The sequence below is a fragment of the Mobula hypostoma genome, chromosome 11 (assembly GCF_963921235.1).
Source record: "Mobula hypostoma chromosome 11, sMobHyp1.1, whole genome shotgun sequence".
NCBI classification, from domain to species: Eukaryota; Metazoa; Chordata; class Chondrichthyes; order Myliobatiformes; family Myliobatidae; genus Mobula; species Mobula hypostoma.
Window position 1 is genome coordinate 82,442,566 of NC_086107.1, and position 20,365 is coordinate 82,462,930.

The 20,365-nt window shown below is 42.5% G+C and overlaps 1 protein-coding gene across 3 annotated transcripts in view; it reads right to left on the bottom strand.

Moving 5' to 3' along the window:
* Positions 1–20,365, bottom strand: part of LOC134353877 (transportin-3-like) — a 92,055-nt gene that overhangs the window by 2,624 nt on the left and 69,066 nt on the right. Inside the window, exons 20-24 of one of the 3 annotated variants that reach the window (XR_010019694.1) lie at positions 12,156–12,312; positions 8,785–8,952; positions 7,779–7,949; positions 3,111–3,223; positions 2,218–2,240 (exon numbers count right to left, since the gene is read on the bottom strand). Coding sequence is in view for 1 of the 3 variants with exons in the window: in XM_063062377.1 (XP_062918447.1) it covers positions 2,180–2,240; positions 3,111–3,223; positions 8,785–8,952; positions 12,156–12,312 (499 nt within the window). In the remaining 2 variants the exon portion in view is untranslated. Of the gene's footprint in view, positions 1–2,151; positions 2,241–3,110; positions 3,224–7,778; positions 7,950–8,784; positions 8,953–12,155; positions 12,313–20,365 lie in introns of those variants that run through there. The other 2 variants (XM_063062377.1, XR_010019695.1) reach the window with 2 other exon arrangements.

Below are 20,365 nucleotides of genomic sequence, written 5' to 3' on the forward strand. Positions count from 1 at the left end.
CCACCAGCACGCAGAGAGAAGTTTGTCCGAATTATTTACGGGATTTATTAGTGACCACAATTCCATTTTCTTCTTTACTCCTCTCCTGGAGGATTTTTCTGTGGGATAATTCAATAGGTAGCACATGACCAATGCCAGAGAGTCTGCTGCTGAGACTGCTCAACCCAACACGGACTGACAAGGCAGGTTAGGTTCCTTCACCCTGGTTCCTTCCTTCCAAATCCTTTCTGGATGCTGGATTATACCAGAAGTCTTTCAATATATAACCTTTAAGGAGCATGCCCAGCCCAAGGTGAGAGATAAAGCTTTCTTTATCAGGACAGGCCCTTTCGACCGAACAAGGCATGCTAGACAGCAACCCACCTATTTAACACCAGCCTAATCACAGGACAATTTACAATGATCAATTAACCAGTACAACTTTGGAATGTGGGAGGAAACCCACGTGCTCATGGGAAGAATGTACGTCTTACAGATGGCGCTGAAACTGAACTCTGAAGCCTTGAGCTGTAATAGTGCCATGCTAACTGTTACACTACCACGGGAACAGGATTTTGCCAACATATCATACAATCTTAAGTGAAATGAAAAATCCTATAAACAAGTTAACGGCAATCAGCCAAAGGCATATATGCATCTGATTGATCTGGGTCCTGCGTGCTTATAAAATGTGCTGGGACACTAATGAAGGGTCCTTTTACCAGCAGGTCTAACTGCTGTACCACCCATCACTGGTCCTTGGTTACTATGGTTATATATACCTTGGTTACACAACATTTCCATGCTGGGAAATTGACAGTTAACATTTCAGATTGAACATTTTGTCTGTTGCTCCAGACCACAGCATCGATATTGTATCAACATTAGGTTAAAATTCGCTGGGATACCATATCCAGAGACACAAAAACATGATGTGCAGAATACTGGTGCTTTCCCACTTAAGGATGGTTATATGCAACACCGAGCAGAAAGCAAATCTCTCAGGGTTACACACCCATTTCTAAAATATATACTAAATTCACTAGATATAAAGTGTGTTTGTACTCAGATATCAACTGCTTAATAGTCAGACAGGAAGCTGGGAGTGTGGTTAAAGCATCTCCTCCATCCAGCGCAGGGGTTCCCAACCTTTTTTTTTAATGCCATAAACCAATACCATTAAACTAGGGGTCCATAGATCCTAGGCTGGGAACCCCTGATCTAGTGTGATGACCCGGGATTGCAAATCCAGCTCTGTGAGTGGTCTCCATTGGATTTTGGAATGGTTCATAAACACCACCTCATTATTTTTTATTTTGCATGATTTTTTTTGTAATTTATAGTAATGCCATATATTTACTCTGCAATGATGCTACAAAACACCAAGTTTCATGTCACGTACAAAAGAGATAATAAATTACAAATTGCAGCATTTTTGATAGTCTTATGTTAGGTCTGTAGTTCCCTCCCTGCACTGCCTCTTGTACAAACAACGCAACCACAACTATGGTAGGTTGCAGGAATAATTAATTGCAGAGTATTTATGCATAGAATTGCAGAAAATTTATGGAGGTGATAATCAGAGCATCCACCATCTCCATAGCTATCCCTTTCAAAGTTTTGGAATGTATATCATTTAGGTTTTGGGAGTTAACAACCTACTGTTTCAACAAGCTCTGCTTTTAAAAGAGCATTCCATTCAACTCCACACTCTCGTTAATCCTCTGGGTCTTTATGGCATGTATTCAGTCCAAGATCACTTTCTAAACAGCAGTGCAACAGTGGCCACACCCTGACAGTAAAATAGCTTAAGGATATGATAGACTGCAGAAACTCCTGTTAAGTATTTCTCTTTGGTGTTGATGCTGTAAATTACACCAAACACTTCAAATTGAGATTTAGTGCTGGAGAGGAAGAAACCCTTGTGTTAATAGGGCTTCTCTGCAAGGAAATCTTAAAAGCACTCATACAAGTATCAAGAAGCACACGTACATAGTAACCAAAGTGCTAGAAACACTCAATAGGCCAGGCAGAACCAGTTAATATTTCAGGTTGGAGATCCTACACCATACACTCTCTCTCCAGATGCCGGCTGCCCTGTGGAATCTTATCGGCACCTTCTGTTGTTATTCCAGATTCTCAGCACCTGTAATTTCTTGATTTTTCACTTACATAGCAAGTCTGTGGTTATGTCCTGACGTTATCTGTAGAAGCCAGAGAATTCCATTAAGGACCAACCTATCATTGCAGCATCTTCAGCACTGCAAGGCAAAGGGAAAAGGAAATAATGAGAAGTTTTATATTTCAAATGCTTTTAGTAAATTATTACTAAAATGCTGAAAACCATCCGAACAAAACACCCCTAGATCTAATGAAATGCCTTACAAGCATGAAGCAAAAAAATGGGCCGAATGGCCAGTTATTCTCCAGTTGAAGGTACTGTTTTGAAAGTGTCAAGCAAACAGGAGGTGCAAGGCAAGACAGATCCTGAATGTTGGGGGATTGCTAACTGCTATTACTAGAGAGAAAATGTGGAATAAAGAGAGCAAACAGGCAGATCACGATCAGGGCATCAAAATGTTGCAGAGGCAGGTAGAGGCAAAGTACAGACTTTTCAATCCAAGCAACAGAGGAATTCGGTGGGCAAACTGATGGAGTGAGATAAAGTTTGTGCTGGCTTGCTTCTGTGGTCTCATATTCTAGATACCACGATGAAAGATCTGAAATTTTAATTCACAGAGTGAGAACGAGGAACATTTTAAACAGCAGACAAGTGACTAATTGTCCAGATACCAGCAGTTCCATCGCTGTCAGTATACAATGTAGTCCACGACAGTCAGAAAGAATTATACCAGAAAATGCGTGCTCTTTTCTAGATTAGCCAGTGCAGGACCAGCCTGCGATTCAAGACTGGGTATTCTCATTCTTCAGTACACAAGTATAACGGAGAATGAGATGAATATTACTCCTGATCCAATGCAGCATACAAAACACACAAGTGTAAGGAACACACAAAAAAAATTCAATATAAACACACAAGATTAGCTTATATACATAAAATGATTGTGCGTACATAAAGTGACACGAGGTACAGGAATATCTATGCCGGCACCTAATAACATTTGCCTTACCACATGACCTGTTTGTGGAACTCTGTGACTTGCTTTTCTGTCGCTGTGATAGCCCCTGCTGACAGTTCCTTTGGTAGACTCTTGAGCGCATCTTCCAGCCACCGACAGAATGTCTGATGTCAAAAAAACAGGACAAGCCACATTATAGGTTAAAAAAAACCATAACCATGGAGCGGCATGAACAAATAGCATTTCATAGAAACATAGAAAATAGGTGCAGGAGTAGGCCATTCGGCCCTTCGAGCCTGCACCGCCATTCAGTACTATCATGGCTGATCATCCAACTCAGAACCCTGTACCAGCCTTCCCTCCATACCCCCTGATCCCCATAGCCACAAGGGCCATATCTAACTCCCTCTTAAATATAGCCAATGACCTGGCCTCAGCTGTTTCCTGTGGCAGAGAATTCCACAGATTCACCACTCTTTGTGTGAAGAAGTTTTTCCTAATCTCGGTCCCAAAAGGCTTCCCCTTATCCTCAAACTGTGACCCCTCGTTCTGGACTTCCCCAACATCAGTAACAATCTTCCTGCATCTAGCCTGTCCAATCCCTTTAGAATTTTATACGTTTCAATAAGATCCCCCCTCAATCTTCTAAATTCCAGAGAGTATAAGCCTAGTCGATCCAGTCTTTCATCATATCAAAGTCCTGCCATGCCAGGAATCAATCTGGTGAACCTTCTCTGTACTCCCTCTATGGCAAGAATGTCTTCCCTCAGATTAGGGGACCAAAACTGCACACAATACTCCAGGTGTGGTCTCACCAAGGCCTTGTACAACTGCAGTAGTACCTCCCTGCTCCTGTACGCAAATCCTCTTGCTATGAATGCCAGCATACCATTCGCCTTTTTCACCACTTGCTGTACCTGCATGCCCACTTTCAATGACTGGTGTATAATGACATCCATGTCTCGTTGCACCTCCCCTTTTCCTAATCGGCCACCATTCAGATAATAATCAGTTTTCCTATTCTTGCCACCAAAGTGGATAACCTCACATTTATCCACATTAAATTGCATCTGCCATGAATTTGCCCACTCACCTCACCTATCCAAGTCACCCTGCATCCTCTTAGCATCCTCCTCACAGCTAACACTGCCGCCCAGCTTCGTGTCATCTGCAAACTTGGAGATGCTGCATTTAATTCCCTCATCCAAGTCATTAATATATATTGTAAACAACTGGGGTCCCAGCACTGAGCCTTGCGGTACCCCACTAGTCACTGCCTGCCATTCTGAAAAGATCCCGTTTATTCCCACTCTTTGCTTCCTGTCTGCCAACCAATTCTCTATCCACATCAATACCATACCCCCAATACCGTGTGCTTTAAGTTTGCACACTAATCTCCTGTGTGGGACCTTGTCAAAAGCCTTTTGAAAATCCAAATATACCACATCCACTGGTTCTCCCCATCTACTACATCCTCAAAAAATTCTATGAGATTTGTCAGACATGATTTTCCTTTCACAAATCCATGCTGACTTTGTCCGATGATTTCCACCACTTTCTAAATGTGCTGTTACCGCATCTTTGATAACTGACGCTAGCATTTTCCCCACCACCGATGTCAGGCTCACCGGTCTATAATTCCCTGGTTTCTCTCTCCCTCCTTTTTTAAAAAGCAGGGTTACATTAGCCACCCTCCAATCCTCAGGAACTAATCCAGAATCTAAAGAGTTTTGAAAAGTTATCACTAATGCGTCCACTATTTCTTGGGCTACTTCCTTAAGCACTCTGGGATACAGACCATCTGGCCCTGGGGATTTATCTGACTTCAATCCCTTCAATTTACCTAACATCACTTCCCTACTAACATGTATTTCGCTCAGTTCCTCCATCTCACTAGACCCTCTGTCCCCTACTATTTCCGGAAGATTATTTATGTCCTTCTTAGTGAAGACAGAACCAAAGTAGTTATTCAATTGGTTTGCCATGTCCTTGTTCCCTATGATCAATTCACCTGTTTCTGAATGTAAGGGACCTACATTTGTCTTCACCAATCTTTTTCTTTTCACATATCTATAAAAGCTTTTACAGTCAGTTTTTATATTCCCTGCCAGCTTTCTCTCATAATCTTTTTTGTCTTTCCCAATTAAGCCCTTTGTCCTTCTCTGCTGGACTCTGAATTTCTCCCAGTCCTCAGCTGTGCTGCTTTTTCTGACTAACTTGTATGTTTCTTCTTTGGAATTGATACTATCCCTAATTTCTCTTGTCAGCCACGGGTGCACTACCTTCCCTGGTTTATTCTTTTGCCAAACTGGGATGAACAATTGTTGTAGTTCATACATGCGATCTTTAAATGCTTGCCATTGCACATCCACCGTCAACCCTTTAAGTATCATTTGCCAGTCTACCTTAGCTAATTCACGTCTCATACCTTCAAAGTTACCCTTCTTAAGTTCAGAACCCTTGTTTCTGAATTAACTATGTCACTCTCCATCTTAATGAATAATTCCACTGTATTATGGTCACTCTTACCCAAGGGGCCTCGCACGACAAGATTGCTAACTAACCCTTCCTCATTGCTCAATACCCAGATATTTCAGATCTTAGCCATGGGTTTTGGCAATAGCTGGCTGGATATTTTAGCACACACACCTAGGATATGGTTAGCAAGTGTGCAACATTAACTTAAGTTGCTGTTGAATGTCCATCTGACACGAAATATACAATCCCAAATTGCAAGGCAAGAGTTATCTGCCTGTTCAGCTCACCTTACTGATGTAATCTAGCTGAGTGCAGACTCATGACAGTATCCAGAATTCAGATTGATTTGAGATGGAGAGCAAGGCAAATTAGGCACGCAATGCACTGCAATGTTCTCACTTAAAAACACTACACCTAAAATACACTATGCCTAAAGAGATTTCAATTAATTCTTGCAGGCCTCAACAATTTTCCAACAGAATAAGTGGCCGCATTTGTATCCAGATCTGCACCAAGTTTCTTGACCCCCATGAGCCACTTGGTCCTTTTAAGCCTGTCTGCTTTCTTTATTCAGAGAGTGGCTGCTTTGGATCTCAACTTCATCGGCATATCTCAGTTCCATAACACTTAGTACGTTGACTTAACTTAGAGTTTTCTGACATCTACTATTGGAAACTAGTTCAGCTCATAAGTGACATCATCTGGGAGAAAGAAGTCAACACTGCCAGTGGGCCCATTTTTAAATGCAACTCCTGAACAATGAGTGTCTAGTGCGGAGTGCTCAATTTCAATCCCAGTCCCAGAGGCAAACTTGTAGTCTGATTCACTTCCCCAAATGACTCCCTTCTGCAAAATCAAAAAAGGTAATAGGTAAAACAGGGGAACAGCAAGAACTTAATATTTTATTTTACTGAATACTTCAGAACATTTCCACTAAAGGCTCCAGTGAAAAAAATTTTTCATTAGACAGAGACAGAATGGTGGATGTCAGAAATCCAAACTATAAACAGTAAATAAATACTTAAATAAATTCATTCACTTGCTGCTCATCTAAACTAGACTCAGGGGGCAATTGATGGTCTGGATGGTGACAGATTTCCATTCCTGAAGGATGATAGTGAGTTGGGTGGGCTTTTAAAAGCACAGTCCAGTGTTTCACAACCAATTATTAAAACAATTACAAGGTACTTTGATTCTGCAGTTACCATGGTGGGATTTACACTCATACCTCTGCATCAGTAGTTTAATGTGTATATTACCCCAGTAAACCAGCAACCCAGGATGATTTGCACTTCTTCCTCCAATGAGACTGCCTTTTCCTTTCAGAGGCCAGCCTTGTATTCCGGTATTCAGGTGTACCAGCTAGAACTGCTTTCACACACCTCCAGCGAAAAAGAATCAAGGGGAGCTGAGCCATTCAACAGAGAATTTTACAAGGGTTCAGGAAGATTAGAGGGTGAATTTGAGCGAGGAGACTGAGCCAGGATAGATTTAAAAGCCTTCTCCTATACTGCACAAATGTAACAATTCATTCCTTCAAGATTTCTACAAACCACTTGGATTAATCCTTCTTTTGTGCTCTTTTTACTTCCCTCCCCCCACACATCAAAAAGATGGTTCGTACTGACATATAGTGGGCCACTAGCTGAATGCGGCTTTTCTCCCCCATCCACATTAGAGCACACAGTGATCGGGTCATCAGACTGGTAGCCCAGGAACCTGCACTAACAATAGAGATCAGAATGGAGACACTGGAACCTTGAGCAAAATTCAGAACTTGGCGAATTGAGGAGTATCACCAGAGACAAGGGATAGTCAACCTTTCTGGGTCAAGACGCTGTATCAATACTGAGTGTAGAGGAAAAATTGCCAGAATATAGAAATTAGATACAGCCTGATAGGTTACAGGTAGAACCGGTAAGGAGGAGGGGAAGTGACAGGTAGATGGAGTCAGGTGAATGACAGCGATGGGGAGTGCTGAGATAGCTGTTTGTAGGTGTTCGGTGGAAACAGAAAAGGGAGGGAAAAAACTGTTAGTCTGAAAAAAATGTTACACTAAAATTCTTCAGAGGAGTAAATCCATCACCTTTATCTAGCCTTTGGACAGTTATAATTGTCCCTTCTGATTTAGTTGATTCTTAAATATCCTCCAAGTTGAATCACTCGAAATGCCAGTGACATCCAGATCCCAAAAAGTGAATGAATTAAAAAAAATGCAGGACATTCAACTATTTTACTTACATTCATTCACTTACACGGATGGGAGCATTAGGTTTGGATCAGGGATTAGGTGGAGTCCCGCCAGTTCTGGACACCATTATTAAGATCAGGAAATGCAGCACAGATCCAGCTGGTGCCCCGCTATAGCACAACCACATGAAGCATGTTGAAAAAGCGAGGATGAAAAAACGTCTACAATGGGATATAAACAGGTTAACTGAATGTAGAGTCAGAATGAATACGGAAAAAAAACTGAGATTATAAAGGAAGACTAAAAAGTTGGAAGAATTTCTTTTAATGGATGGAACAAGTATATATTGACATGGTATGGCATGGCATGGCATGGCATGGTATCCTGGTATGATGATTACTGTGACAGAAGCAGTAAACTTAAAAGTATAACTAGCAATTAAAGGGGACAGTGCAAGGAATTGGTGTACTATGTGCACAAACTTCTGTTGTGCATTGTTTGTGAAGCATGCCCTTGGCACTGAGTTACTGCCACATACACTTAGTGGCAACTTTATTTGGTACAGGAGGTGTGTAATAAAGTGGCCACTGAGTGTAGATTCACTAAATTCATTCCCTGACCGAAGGTAACGTCCTTCAGTAGAAACCAAGGGAGACTATCCTGTGCTCACTGAAGTTGATTTTCTTATAAGATTATGACAGATATCAATAGGGTAGATTCTGAGAGAAAGTAGAAATTGAGAAAACCATCAGCGATGAGCTATCTATGAATTAAAATAGGGTTATAAATATTTGTAATGATTTATTTCTGAGGCCTCTGCATGTTTAGTCAATGACTATATTCAATACTAAGGAAGAGGCTTTTGACAAACAGTACCAAAGGACATTAGGAACTGGTGCAAGAGTGTAGAATCAGCCATGTTCTTATTGGTAAGGACCAAGATGCCAAATAACCTATTGCTGCCACTTTTGCATATGCAGTGCACTTACCCAAAAAAAAGTATCAGCAGACAAGGTCAGGAAATAAGACATCACCCAGCTTCCATTCCCAGCTCACCTTCCGATCAAAAATGCGGAGTTCCCACAAAACGTCTGCCACGTTTCCAAGCATGCTTGGCACAAGGTAGAAGCAGCAGGCCTGTACAAGCTGTGCAACTAACAATGCCCCACTCTCCCCCAAGAATCCGTGAACCAGGTTCTTTCGAAGCTCAAAGTCTTCCTTATGCTGAAAAGTAACAACAGATGCAATTAAAGTAATCTTACTTGGACACTGAACACCTTTACAGGATCTCCTGATTTACAAGTACAGCATTATGGCATCTCAAGCACAGCTCCACAAATTCCGACTGCCCTTCAGACCCATGCTGCTGATCAATCGTCATCCAATACGGAAGTGTGGGGGGTGGGGGCTCTCCTGGTCAGCTTGCTTCTGGGCCTGGCCAGGAAGGTAATTTACTGGTCCAGGTGGCGGGCAGTCTTGGGCCCTGCCTGAGTTGACTGCCTGCCCCTTTTCCATGGTTATGTCTAGGCCCGGGTGTCCTTGGAGATGAGTATGCTGTCTCTATAGGCCCAGCTGGAGAGTTTTGAGAATGGTGGACCCTTCAAGGGCTTGACTGTTTTGTAGATATAGTAATCTTATTTTAATCTGAAATTGTAAATAGGTTTATACACCACTGATTATTCTATGTTTTTGTGAGTGAAAAAACTTTTTGTACATTCGTAAAAATAATGTGGAACAGTGTGCACCTTTAAGGAAATGATATTGCTTACACAGAGGTCAATGCCTTGCTCATTACTTGACAGTAACTTATAAAAGCCTTGGTTCTGCACAAAGTAGAGCAACCAGAGGACAGAGTCAGATTTATTTGTCATATGTATATAGAAACATACAGTGAAATGCACATTTTTGCACTACATTTATAAAGTTCCTTAGAAAATGCTCCCATAGCAGTTAAAGGTTTATTATTGTAAGTAAAGGCAAAGGCAGCCATGAATTGGATAGAATAAAATTCCAAAAGTAAATAAATGACCAATGCAGCCAGTTTTAGGGTTGCCCTTAGGGCAAAAGCTGGTCAGGTAATGTGGGACCTCCAATACCTTTCCTCCAGAAAAGCCACAGTATATGCTTACGCCCACATCTGCTAGATTTAGCCAAAGGACAGCAGACTGCCTTCAAAGTTCAAAAGCTCAAAGCAAATTATCAAAGTACACATATGTCACCATATACAACCCTGTGATTCATTTTCTTGTGGGCATAATCAATAAATTACCATAATAAAACAACACACACACAAAACGCTGGAGGAACTCAACAGCTCAGGCAGCATCTATGGAAAAGAGGCTAGCTGGAAGGTGATAAATGGAGCCAGGTAGGTTGGTAAGGTCAAAGACTGGAGAAGAAAGCACCTAGAGTGGACAATAGGAGAAAGGGAAGGAGGAGGGGACCCAAGGGGAAGTAAAAGGTCAGTTAGGAGTGGAGGAAAGGGCGTGGATAAATATTTTTAATGGAAGGAGAAAGGATGTCATCAGGTTGGAGAGTACCCAGATGGAATATAAAGTGTTGCTCCTCCACCCTGAGAGTGGCCTCACTTGGCACGAAGAGGCTATAGATTAACAAGTCGGAACAGGAATGGGAATGGGAATTAAAATGTTTGGCCACCAGGACCTGCTGCTTGTGGTGGATGCAGTGGAGGTGCTCCACGAAGCAGTTCCTTATTTTACTATGGGTCTCACCAATGTAGGGGTGTTTGGGAAGGTGGGTTGGGAGGAAGATGGAGGCTCCGAGGACCCAAGAGTTGACCGGGGGGGGGGGTACCCTGAGAGACACGGGGTTGCAAAGTGGTGTTGGGAGAAGGGGAAACTGGGGGTCCAATGGTAGCGTGTAAAGTCTTGACCAGGAGGTGCTGGCGGTCAAGGTTCAAGCCGCAAGCCGGAGCCAGAGCCGTAACAGAATCAATGAAAGACTGGACTAACAGGGCAGACAACAAGGGCACAAAAGACAAACTGCAAATATAAAAAGAGAGAATAAATAATAATAATTGAAAATTTATTAGGTCAGAGAACAACTCAACCCAACTAATAATAATAATAAATATATAAGCAATAAATATTGAGAACATGAGATGAAGAGCCCTTGAAAGCGAGTCCATAGGTTGTGGGAATATTTCAGTAATGGGGCAACTGAAGTTATCCCCTTTGGTTCAAGAGCCTGATGGGCGAAGTGTAATAACTGTTCCTGAACCTGGTGGAGTGAGTCCTAAGGCTCCTGTACAACCTTCCTCACAACAGCAGGGAAAAAGCAGCATTGACCTGGGTGATAAGGGTTTCTGACAATGGATGCTGCTTTCCTGCAGCAATGTTCTGTGTCAATGTGCTCAGTGGTGGGGAGGCATTACTGGTGATAGACTGGGTACTTTTTTGTAGGATTTTCTGTTCAAAGGCCTTGGCATTTCCCTACTAGGCTGTGATGCAGCCAGTCAATATTCTCTCCACCACACATCTCTAGAAGTTTGTCAGTTTAGATGTCATGCCAAATCTTCACAAACTCCTAAGGAAGTAGAGGTGCTCCGTGCTTTCTTTGTAATTGCATTATGTGCTGGGCACAGGACAGGTCCTCTGAAATATTAATACTGAGGAATTTAAAGTTGCTAACCCTCTCTATCTCTGAACCCCGGTGAGGACTGGCTCATGGACTTCCGATTACCTCCTCCTGAAGTCAAAAATCAGTTCCTTGGTTTTGCTGACATTAAGAGATTGGTGTTCTGGTGCCACTCAGCCAGATTGTCAATCTCCCTCCTATATGCTGATTCATCACCATCTCCGATTCAGCTTACAACAGTGGTGTTGTCCAGCAAACCTGAATATAGCATTGGAGCAGTGCTTAGCCACACAGTCATAAGTGTAAACTGAGTACAGCACACAGCCTTGCAGTACACCTGAGCTGATGGAGATTGGAGAAAACATCTGTTGCAAATCTGAACTGATAGGGGTCTGCAAGTGAGGAAACTGAGGATCCAGTTGCATAAGGAGGTATTGAGGCCAAAGACTATTGATTAGTTTTGAGAAGATGATAGTATTGAATGCTGAACCGTAGTCAATAAGGAACATCCTGACGTATGCATCTTTACGGTCCAGATTTTTCAGGGTTGAGCGAAGAGCCAATGAAATGGCATCTGCTGTGGACCTGTTGTGCCAGCAGACAAATTGGAATGGATTCAAGTTGCTTTGTGTTCATACTTGTACTTTGCAGCACAATCAGAGCCGTGTATTTCAGTGTCACTGGATAGTACGCACAATGGATGGATGGAGTTTGTCTGCTGATACATTGAAAGAAAATGCAACAACCGAACCACACCAGCAAGGATAAAAACTATTTGTAAAGTGAGTATAGATCAGATATAGCAGACTGTGGTTAAAGTGCATACTCACCTCATTGACGGTCGCAACATGAACCAGATCCTGCAGGAATTTCATCACACTGGAGTTAGCATCACGATGGTTCAGTGTCGTTGCTGCCAATGCACAACGGATAATCAAAGACATGACTGGACTTTGGATTAAAACCACCGGGCTTCGCTGAATGAATCTGTAAAGAAAAGTGTTCATTTCAATGACTTCACCTCATTTTGCTCTCTGTTCCCAGACCGAGGACATTAAGCACTCTGTGGAACTGTGTTCCACTTACAGATCACGTCATGTGGACCAATACCGAAGGATAATCAGGAATATTGTCTCTGGCTTCCACATCCTTTTTCACAAAACCTAGATGATTTTCCATTTTATTAGAGTAGGATTATTCTGCACAACCAGGGGGATTACTGGCGTGAGTGATTAACCACACAATTTACTCATCTGTTTGGCTCAATATTATTCTGCAAAATGTATGACATACAGTACAAGCCATCAGATGTCTTCAGAAACAAACAGTTTCTTCCCCTGTCATCAGATTTCTGTAGTCTATAAACATCAGCTCATTATTCCATTTTATTTGGACTACTTATTTCTGTGTCCTTGCAATTTACTACAAAATGACAAATTTCACATCATGCAAGTTGGTGATAATGAACCTGATTCTGGTTTATACAACAGAAAATTAATCACCTATTGTCAACTTAAACCTATGGCTAAAATGAGACAATGCCAAGAACCTTAAAGCTTCAGAATTAAAGGAAATTTTCAAACTTGTTAAAACAGCTAAAATCGATGATACTTAACCATATGGGACAGAAATGTTCCAGGTTTGTGGGCACCTCGTCACACCTGTAGACTGAAAAGGCTGACCCTACACAAAACAAGGTAACCAGCCAGGATTCCCAATACTTATCTCAATGGGAAAACCTATTTCAACATTTGTGAAGTAATGGGTTCAGCTGTGATGTTCTCATAGCATTGTTTTAGACATCTAGGTGTTGGTCACTTGTATAGAGTACAGTAAGCTGTTTCATTTGTTATGGCACACAGCAATGCTTCATACTTGCATGAGATAATGCCAAGACACTATCTGTTCAAAATTCCTGACCTGGTCAACCTCAAAACAGATTCTGGACCCAATAATGAATTTTCCAACTTCAGGTGACTTGCTCTTTCAAACCATATTAGAACTGGCCATTACTGCCCTTAACAACTTTGGCCAGTTTCTCCACTTCCTTTTTGAGATTCTCTGTAGATTTTATTATACAGATGAAACATTATTCATGCTCCCAATAACTCACTTCTTTCTTCTCTCACCTTCTTTGCTATTGAAAACCCCCTTTTCCTTTCCCAGCACTGACTTCTTCCCAACCCATCTCAAAATACGAAATAAAAGATTCAAGATTGTTTACTGTCATTCTTCATTACATGAATACAAAGGAGAACAAAGTGATCGTTACTCTGGCTCGGATGCAGCATTAAAAAAATATAAATATAAAAGCAATCTTATAAAACACAACGTACAACAGTTGAGCGTGGCCATATATGTTTCTCTTTCCAGAAATGCCAAATGTTTGCAACATTTTCCCTCACTATTACAGATTATTGTTATACTGACTGTAGCATCTTTTCCTAAATGTAAATTAGCTGCCACATTTCTAAGTGATCATAGTTCAAAATTAATGCTTTGAAACCCTGGAAAGGATATTAAACGGCATGACAGAAACATTGTTCTTTCTTTCTGAAGTGCAAATAGGAACAATTCTTTACTTAAATCAGAGATCATCAAGAACAGATGAATTCAAGTGGCACAACTCCAGAGCCACAGAGCCCTACAGCACAGAAACTGGCCCTTTGAACCATCTTGTTCATGCCGAATTGTTACTCTGCCTGGTCCCATTGACCTGCACTTGGACCACTGCCCTCCAATCTATGTGCTTATCCAAACTTCTCTTAAATGTTGCAATTAAGCCCGCATCCACCACTTACGCTGCAGCTCGTGCCACACTTGCAACTCCCTGAGTTTTCCCCTCAGGTCAGGTCATTCGTCTGAGTGCTACTGGTACCATGTAACCCAGTACTACCTGTTGCATGGTCGAGCGGTTGGCGACTAAACCAGCTCCCCCACCAGGCTTGCCAGGTGAGGAGGGTGGCTAGACACCCTGCAGGATGAAAAACAAGACCTGTCAAAGGGCAGATGAACCCTCTCGTAGGGTCAACAGCCATCTAGCAAACACGTGCCGTGTAAAGGTCATCCCTTGCCTCGAAGCTTGGTCTGGCCATTCACTGCAACAGAACCTCCCCCAGCTGTCTTGGGCCCCACCATGTCGCTGGATCCGTGAGGGGATGTCGAGAGGGTGGGTCTGGACCTGTGCAACCCCCTACTCACCTAAAATCCATTCACGCACACGCTGTTCCTTTCTGAGGAGTGGGGTATAAACTCCACTAACTGAATAAAAGGAACCATCATCATCCTATGGGATGGATAGCCAGCGAGAGTTCCCCCTCAGGTAACTTAAATATTTCAGCTTTCAGCCTTAACTTATGACCTCTAGTTCTAGTCTCACCCAAGCTCAGTGAGAAAAAGCTTGCTTGCATTAACCCTATCTATACCACTCAAAATTTTCTACCTTTATCAAATCTCCCCTCATTCTCTTACGCTTCAGGGAATGAAGTCCTAACTGATCAAATCTTTTCCTATAACGCAGGTCCTCAACATTCTTGTAAATGTTCTCTGTACTCTTTCAACCCCATTAATATTTTTCCTAGTGACCAGAACTGCACAGTGTTCCAAATTAGGCATCAGTCTTGTACAACTTCAACCAAACAATACAAATCCTGTACTCTGATTTATGAAGGCCAACATCCCAAAAGTTCCCTTGTGAACCTATCTACCTGTGATATCACTTTGAAGGAATTATGGATCTGTATTCACAGATATCTCTGTTCCACTGCAATTCTCAGTGCCCTACTGTTCAACGTGCAAGTCCTACCAAAGTGCAACACCTTACCCCTTGTCTGCATTAACTTCCATCTGCCATTTTCAGCTGGTCCAGATCATACTGCAAGCTTAGGTAGTCTTCCTCGCTATCCACTATACATCCAATCCTGGTGTCATTCACAAATTTGCTGATACAGTATCTTAACATCCAGAATGTTGGTTAAGATGGCTTTTTGACCCAGCACTGAACCATAGAGAGAAAGGGCTTGATTGAAAACATTTTCTAATGCTAGGTAAAACTGCAGACTTGCAACCTACCAAAACTTCCTGCATAGAGAGATGCTATTTCAGATGAGGCAAAAGTTTAAAAAATACATATTTAATTGAATGCTCCATCACTGTCAGCAGATAAAATAAAGACAGACCTGGTCAGTGACCCATAATCCCACAGAGGCCAGCTTTTGAGAGATTCTCAGCAGCTTGCACTTGGGAACTATATTTATGGAATTTGTTATGATAGAAATGCCTTATGATTATTTTTGTAAGAAAAATATTATGAATAGAGATCATTAAGTTGGTATTGCTGTAAACATGGAGTGTGGGTGGAAAATTACCATTCCTTAGGTTTCTCCCCTTAGCAAACTGCAGCAAATCACCCGGAGGCACAGGATTCCAGAGCCAGGGAAGGAATTCACTTGCATACGTGACTGAGCGCACTGGAATTTTTAAGCTCTTTCTGTTTACCAATGAATACATTGAAATGCAGGATATGAAAATTATGGTTTGCACTGGAAAAGCTGTAATTGAACAACCCCTGAAGGAGCATTTATCTTATTTATTGATTCAGCTCAGGAGGCTTTCCGCCCCTTTGAGCCACACCGCCCCAGCAACCCCAATTAATCCTAACTTAATCATGGGACAATTTACAATGACCAGTTAACCTACCCAGTAAGTCTTTAGAGCTTGGGAGGAAACTGGATCACCCAGGGAAAACCCAGCACTCCACAGGGAGGATGTATAAAGACTCCTTACAGAACTCCAAAGCTGTAATAGTGTCAGACTAACTGCTACACTACCAGGGCACAACTGTTGCCAGCAAAACATTAATACAGAAGGCAACAGCTTCATAGCTCCAAAAGGTGATAACTGTCAGACAGATTAGATTAGATCAGATCAGATTCCAAAAACATTGCTTCTTTCTTGCATCATATAATTGTGAGCAGTTCAAAGTAGAAAGTACATTTATTATCAAAGTATGTACACTATATACAACCTTGAGATGTGTCTCCTTACAGGTAGCCATAAAACAAAGAAACCCAGGAGAACTCAAGCTCATGAAAGCAATCCCAAAGCCATGAAGCAGGCATCACAGCAGCCGATCCAGGAGCCACAGCTTCAATTCAGCAAAGAGATGAGTAAATCTCGCGGAGCAGCAAGGTGAACACGAGCCAGTCACTTGCCTCCGGCCTCAGCACCCTGATCTTTTCCATCTGGCTGAGTGCTTAAAATGGGCCATACAGCATGTTGATCCCTGCACCTGGACTAGAGCCCTACCGCTTCCATACACACTCGGGCCCAGGGACCCATCTCCTTGATTTGGCCCTTAGCCCAGCGCTTAAACTGGTCAAACCTCCACTCTTGGACCAGGGCGCTGCTGTCTCAACTCTGCCGCTTCAAATCACCTCCAAGTCTGCGCTAGCAGCTCGTACCCCACTCTCAGGCCCAGGCTCTACCACCTCAAGTTGGCCCATAAACGCCATGCTGCAACCATTCTGTGCCTTTGAGAGGATTGTAGGTTTCTGCACTCTTTACAGCAGATCAATAAAGAGGGCTGACTTTTCAGATACTGAGAATCGACATTTTCAAAACTCCTCTGGGGCTCAGGTAAAAGAGGAATGTGTTCACAAAAAAAAACTGCAGAAAACCCAGATAAATGTCAATCAAAAAAAAATTATAGGTATGCAGAAGCCAGGGGTGCAAAGAGACTTGGGAGTCTTCGTGCAGGATTCCCTGAAAATTAACTTGCAGGTTAGTCAGTGATAAGAAAGGCAAGTGCAATGTTTGCATTCATTTTGAGAAGACAAGAATATTACAGCAAGGATATGATGAAGTTGTTAAGATTTCCACAAAAGACATCTCCTGACTTTTCACACCTTTTGGTTTCGATAAAAGGTGGTTGCTGATGGAGCTTAAGACAAGACATTCCTTTATCAATTAAAATTTAAATTTCAGTGGAGTCTTTTATCTAAGTTATTAAGTTTTGCTCTGAGTAGCTGGGATGTCTATCCAACTGTTCTTTTGTATTAACCTGAGTGTTCTTTTGTATCAGTGGCCTTATAACTTGTAACAATCAGGCAGTGAACCTATTGAACCACCAGAGATGAGAACGCTTCTCCCCTGATGTCGGGACCAAGTTCACTCGCTGGCTGAGATAGAAGAAATAAACTGGTGAAAAGATAAGTAACGATCTTTTTGTGCCGTGGTTATTTGATCCGGCAAATTTACATTTGGTGCCGTGACTCGGATCCCAACATAGGAAATGTCTCTCTGGGCTGAGTAAGTGAGAGGGGGCTTGAATCGAACACAATTGAGTGGCAGGGCACCAAGGCAGTTTACCTCTGGCTACTCCTTGTGTCCAACGGAGCATTTTTGCCCCTTGCCCATTGAGACTGGTACCTTGACGGGATCAGACAACCTGTTTGGATACAAGATTTAAGGTAAGCAGTTGTCTCTTTTATGTTGCTGTGGGTGACAGGATATGGCTGGTTGAAATTTGATGATTCGGAAAAGGGATTACGCATGTCTCAAGATATGGCCGGTTGAAATTTGAAAATGATACGAGACTGGCAGCCCGGTAAAATTCTCACCTTGGCAGCAGAAATATGGCTGGTTGAAATTTAATGAGACAAGTTCAGGATAAAGGAGGAAAGGCCTCTAGAGTATGTGAGTGTTGTTTTTTTTTGGCGAGTATTAACCGAAAATAGGCTAACAGTTTTTGTGAGAATTAAAGGCTGTGGGCGACATTGGGTATTCTGTATTGTTCCTAAGGAAAGAGTCGGGCCTGGGGACCCCGGTCAGGAGAGGTGGCCACCGCTACCTGACAGATTTGACCATATCAGCTGCTTCCTGATAATATGGCTGGTTGAAATTGATTAAGGGGGAGGCAGGCTGGCTAAATTTCTCACTCAGTGGCATAAACAGTGACTGTTTTTTGGCTTGTGCCTAGGCCCTTGTGTATTTTGTGCCTATAAGCTGTTTGCCTCGTTGGTTTGTCTGTGTTTTGTGTATTTGTGATTTTAGCTATTTGCTTTGCTTTGTACAGCACTTTGGTCAACGTGGGTTGTTTTTAAATGTGCTATATAAATAAACTTGACTTGACTAGATAAATAACTGGTAATATAAAAGGGCAATAATGGGACAGGCCCTTGATACAGCTGGAAAAGAAACTCTCCTCCAAAGTATGTGTGAAGAATTACCTGAATCAGAGGACGATTTACAAAGATTAAGTTTTGCACTTACTAAACGTTTGGGATCTGAAATTTGGCCCCTGGGGGGAGCTTGGGATATAGAGTCATGTGAACAAGTGGTTAATTTAACCTGGAAAAAGAACTGTGGAAAGAAATAGAAATTCCTGATTAAGGAATGGAAAGATATAGCGGATGTAAAATGGAATAATACTTTACTGGCCAGTTGGAGGAATAATGCATGCGATAGAGGAATAGATGTATGTGCTGTTGACGGAACTTCTAAGAGTTGGGAAACCCTTAAAGCTGAATGTGAATGGGTAGACGGTAGAAGGAAAAGGGAAAAAGAACAACAGCGAAAACAGCAAAAGGCCGAAAAAGACAGAAAGGAGGGTTTAAGGCAGCAAGCCGTTCAGCAACCAGTAAATATTAACAGGGTGCTCCAATGCAAGCCCAAGCCTGAAGAGACAGGAAGTGAGTATTGGGAACGTTTTGTTGCCTGTTATGGAACCTTTGCTGGAGATTTCACTTTTAACCAAGGACAAGATTCGCCCTTGTTTAATGCCATGTTATTGCAGTGTGTTCCTCCCAGTGTTGCAGATATGATTCGGACTAACAGTATGGATTGGTCTGACAATACTCGAACCCAGATGAGACGAGTTGTTGTTTATTATTGGAGCGGTCAGAATGAGACCAAACCACGTTCCAAATCCCAGGTGAAGACTGAGTATGTTCAACGACCATGAAGGCAAGGGGGCAAGGGGATCCTTTGGACGGTGGGAAGGAACCCAGAAATCCTGACCAGAAATACCCAGACTGGGTATCTCCGTTCCCCAATCCTGATATGGCAGACTGGGGCCAATATACAGGATGGGATAAGTACCTCTATGGAGGGAAGAATTTACCCCAGAGACCAGCTCAGCGGTACCCACCTACTAACCCCTTTCAGCCAGGACTCTGGAAGGGGAAATCGAGGAGGACCTGATAGTAGACCTTGGTCACAGGGAACCAGACCCCGGGTACTGCCCAGAGATGAGCCTCGACCCGGAGCAATGGCTAGACCCTGTTTTAATTGTGGAAGATATGGCCATTGGAGGGCAAAATGTCCCTATCAATCAAGGACAGAACCTCCCTCCAGCCTCATTCACTATGAACAATCCTTTCACGAGGCAAGGGGCAAAACCTCCCAGTCGTCACTACGTCCCCTAATCAAGAACCACATGTTATGCTACAAGTGGCAGGAATTCCAATTCAGTTTATGATTGATACAGGGGAAACCGCTTCAACCCTTGATCAGGAAACAGTAAAGGACAAAGGATTCCAATTATCAGATACAACTGTGGTTTTATAAGGATTTGAGGGACACGAAAATGTGTATCGTCAAACTATGCCGCTGCCTGTTCAATACTGTGGACAAAACTGTGTCATTCCATTTACAGTGACCACCTATCCAGGATGCAACTTGGTAGGGAGAGATTTGCTCTGTCTACTAGGGTTTGAAATACTCTGCACAGATGAAGGCATCACTTTGGGACTGACTGGGGGAAGGCAGTGTCCCCAGTTTGCTGTTCCCCAATGGTGGGGAATCAGCCTAGACCCAGCCGCTTTCGTGCCTCCCTTCTCAACAGCTGATCCTCATGTAACAGTCTGTTATGACGCCACTGGGGCTTCGGTTGAAGAAAACCAGTATTATACCTCTCTCGAAGGAAAGGAATATCCGATTTCCATAATCAGAGAAATAGCAGGTAAGAAAGGCACTGCTTACCTTGCTCAGATCCCTGATTACCTTTAGCGACAAACAGGACTGGTGGTTCTGCATATTA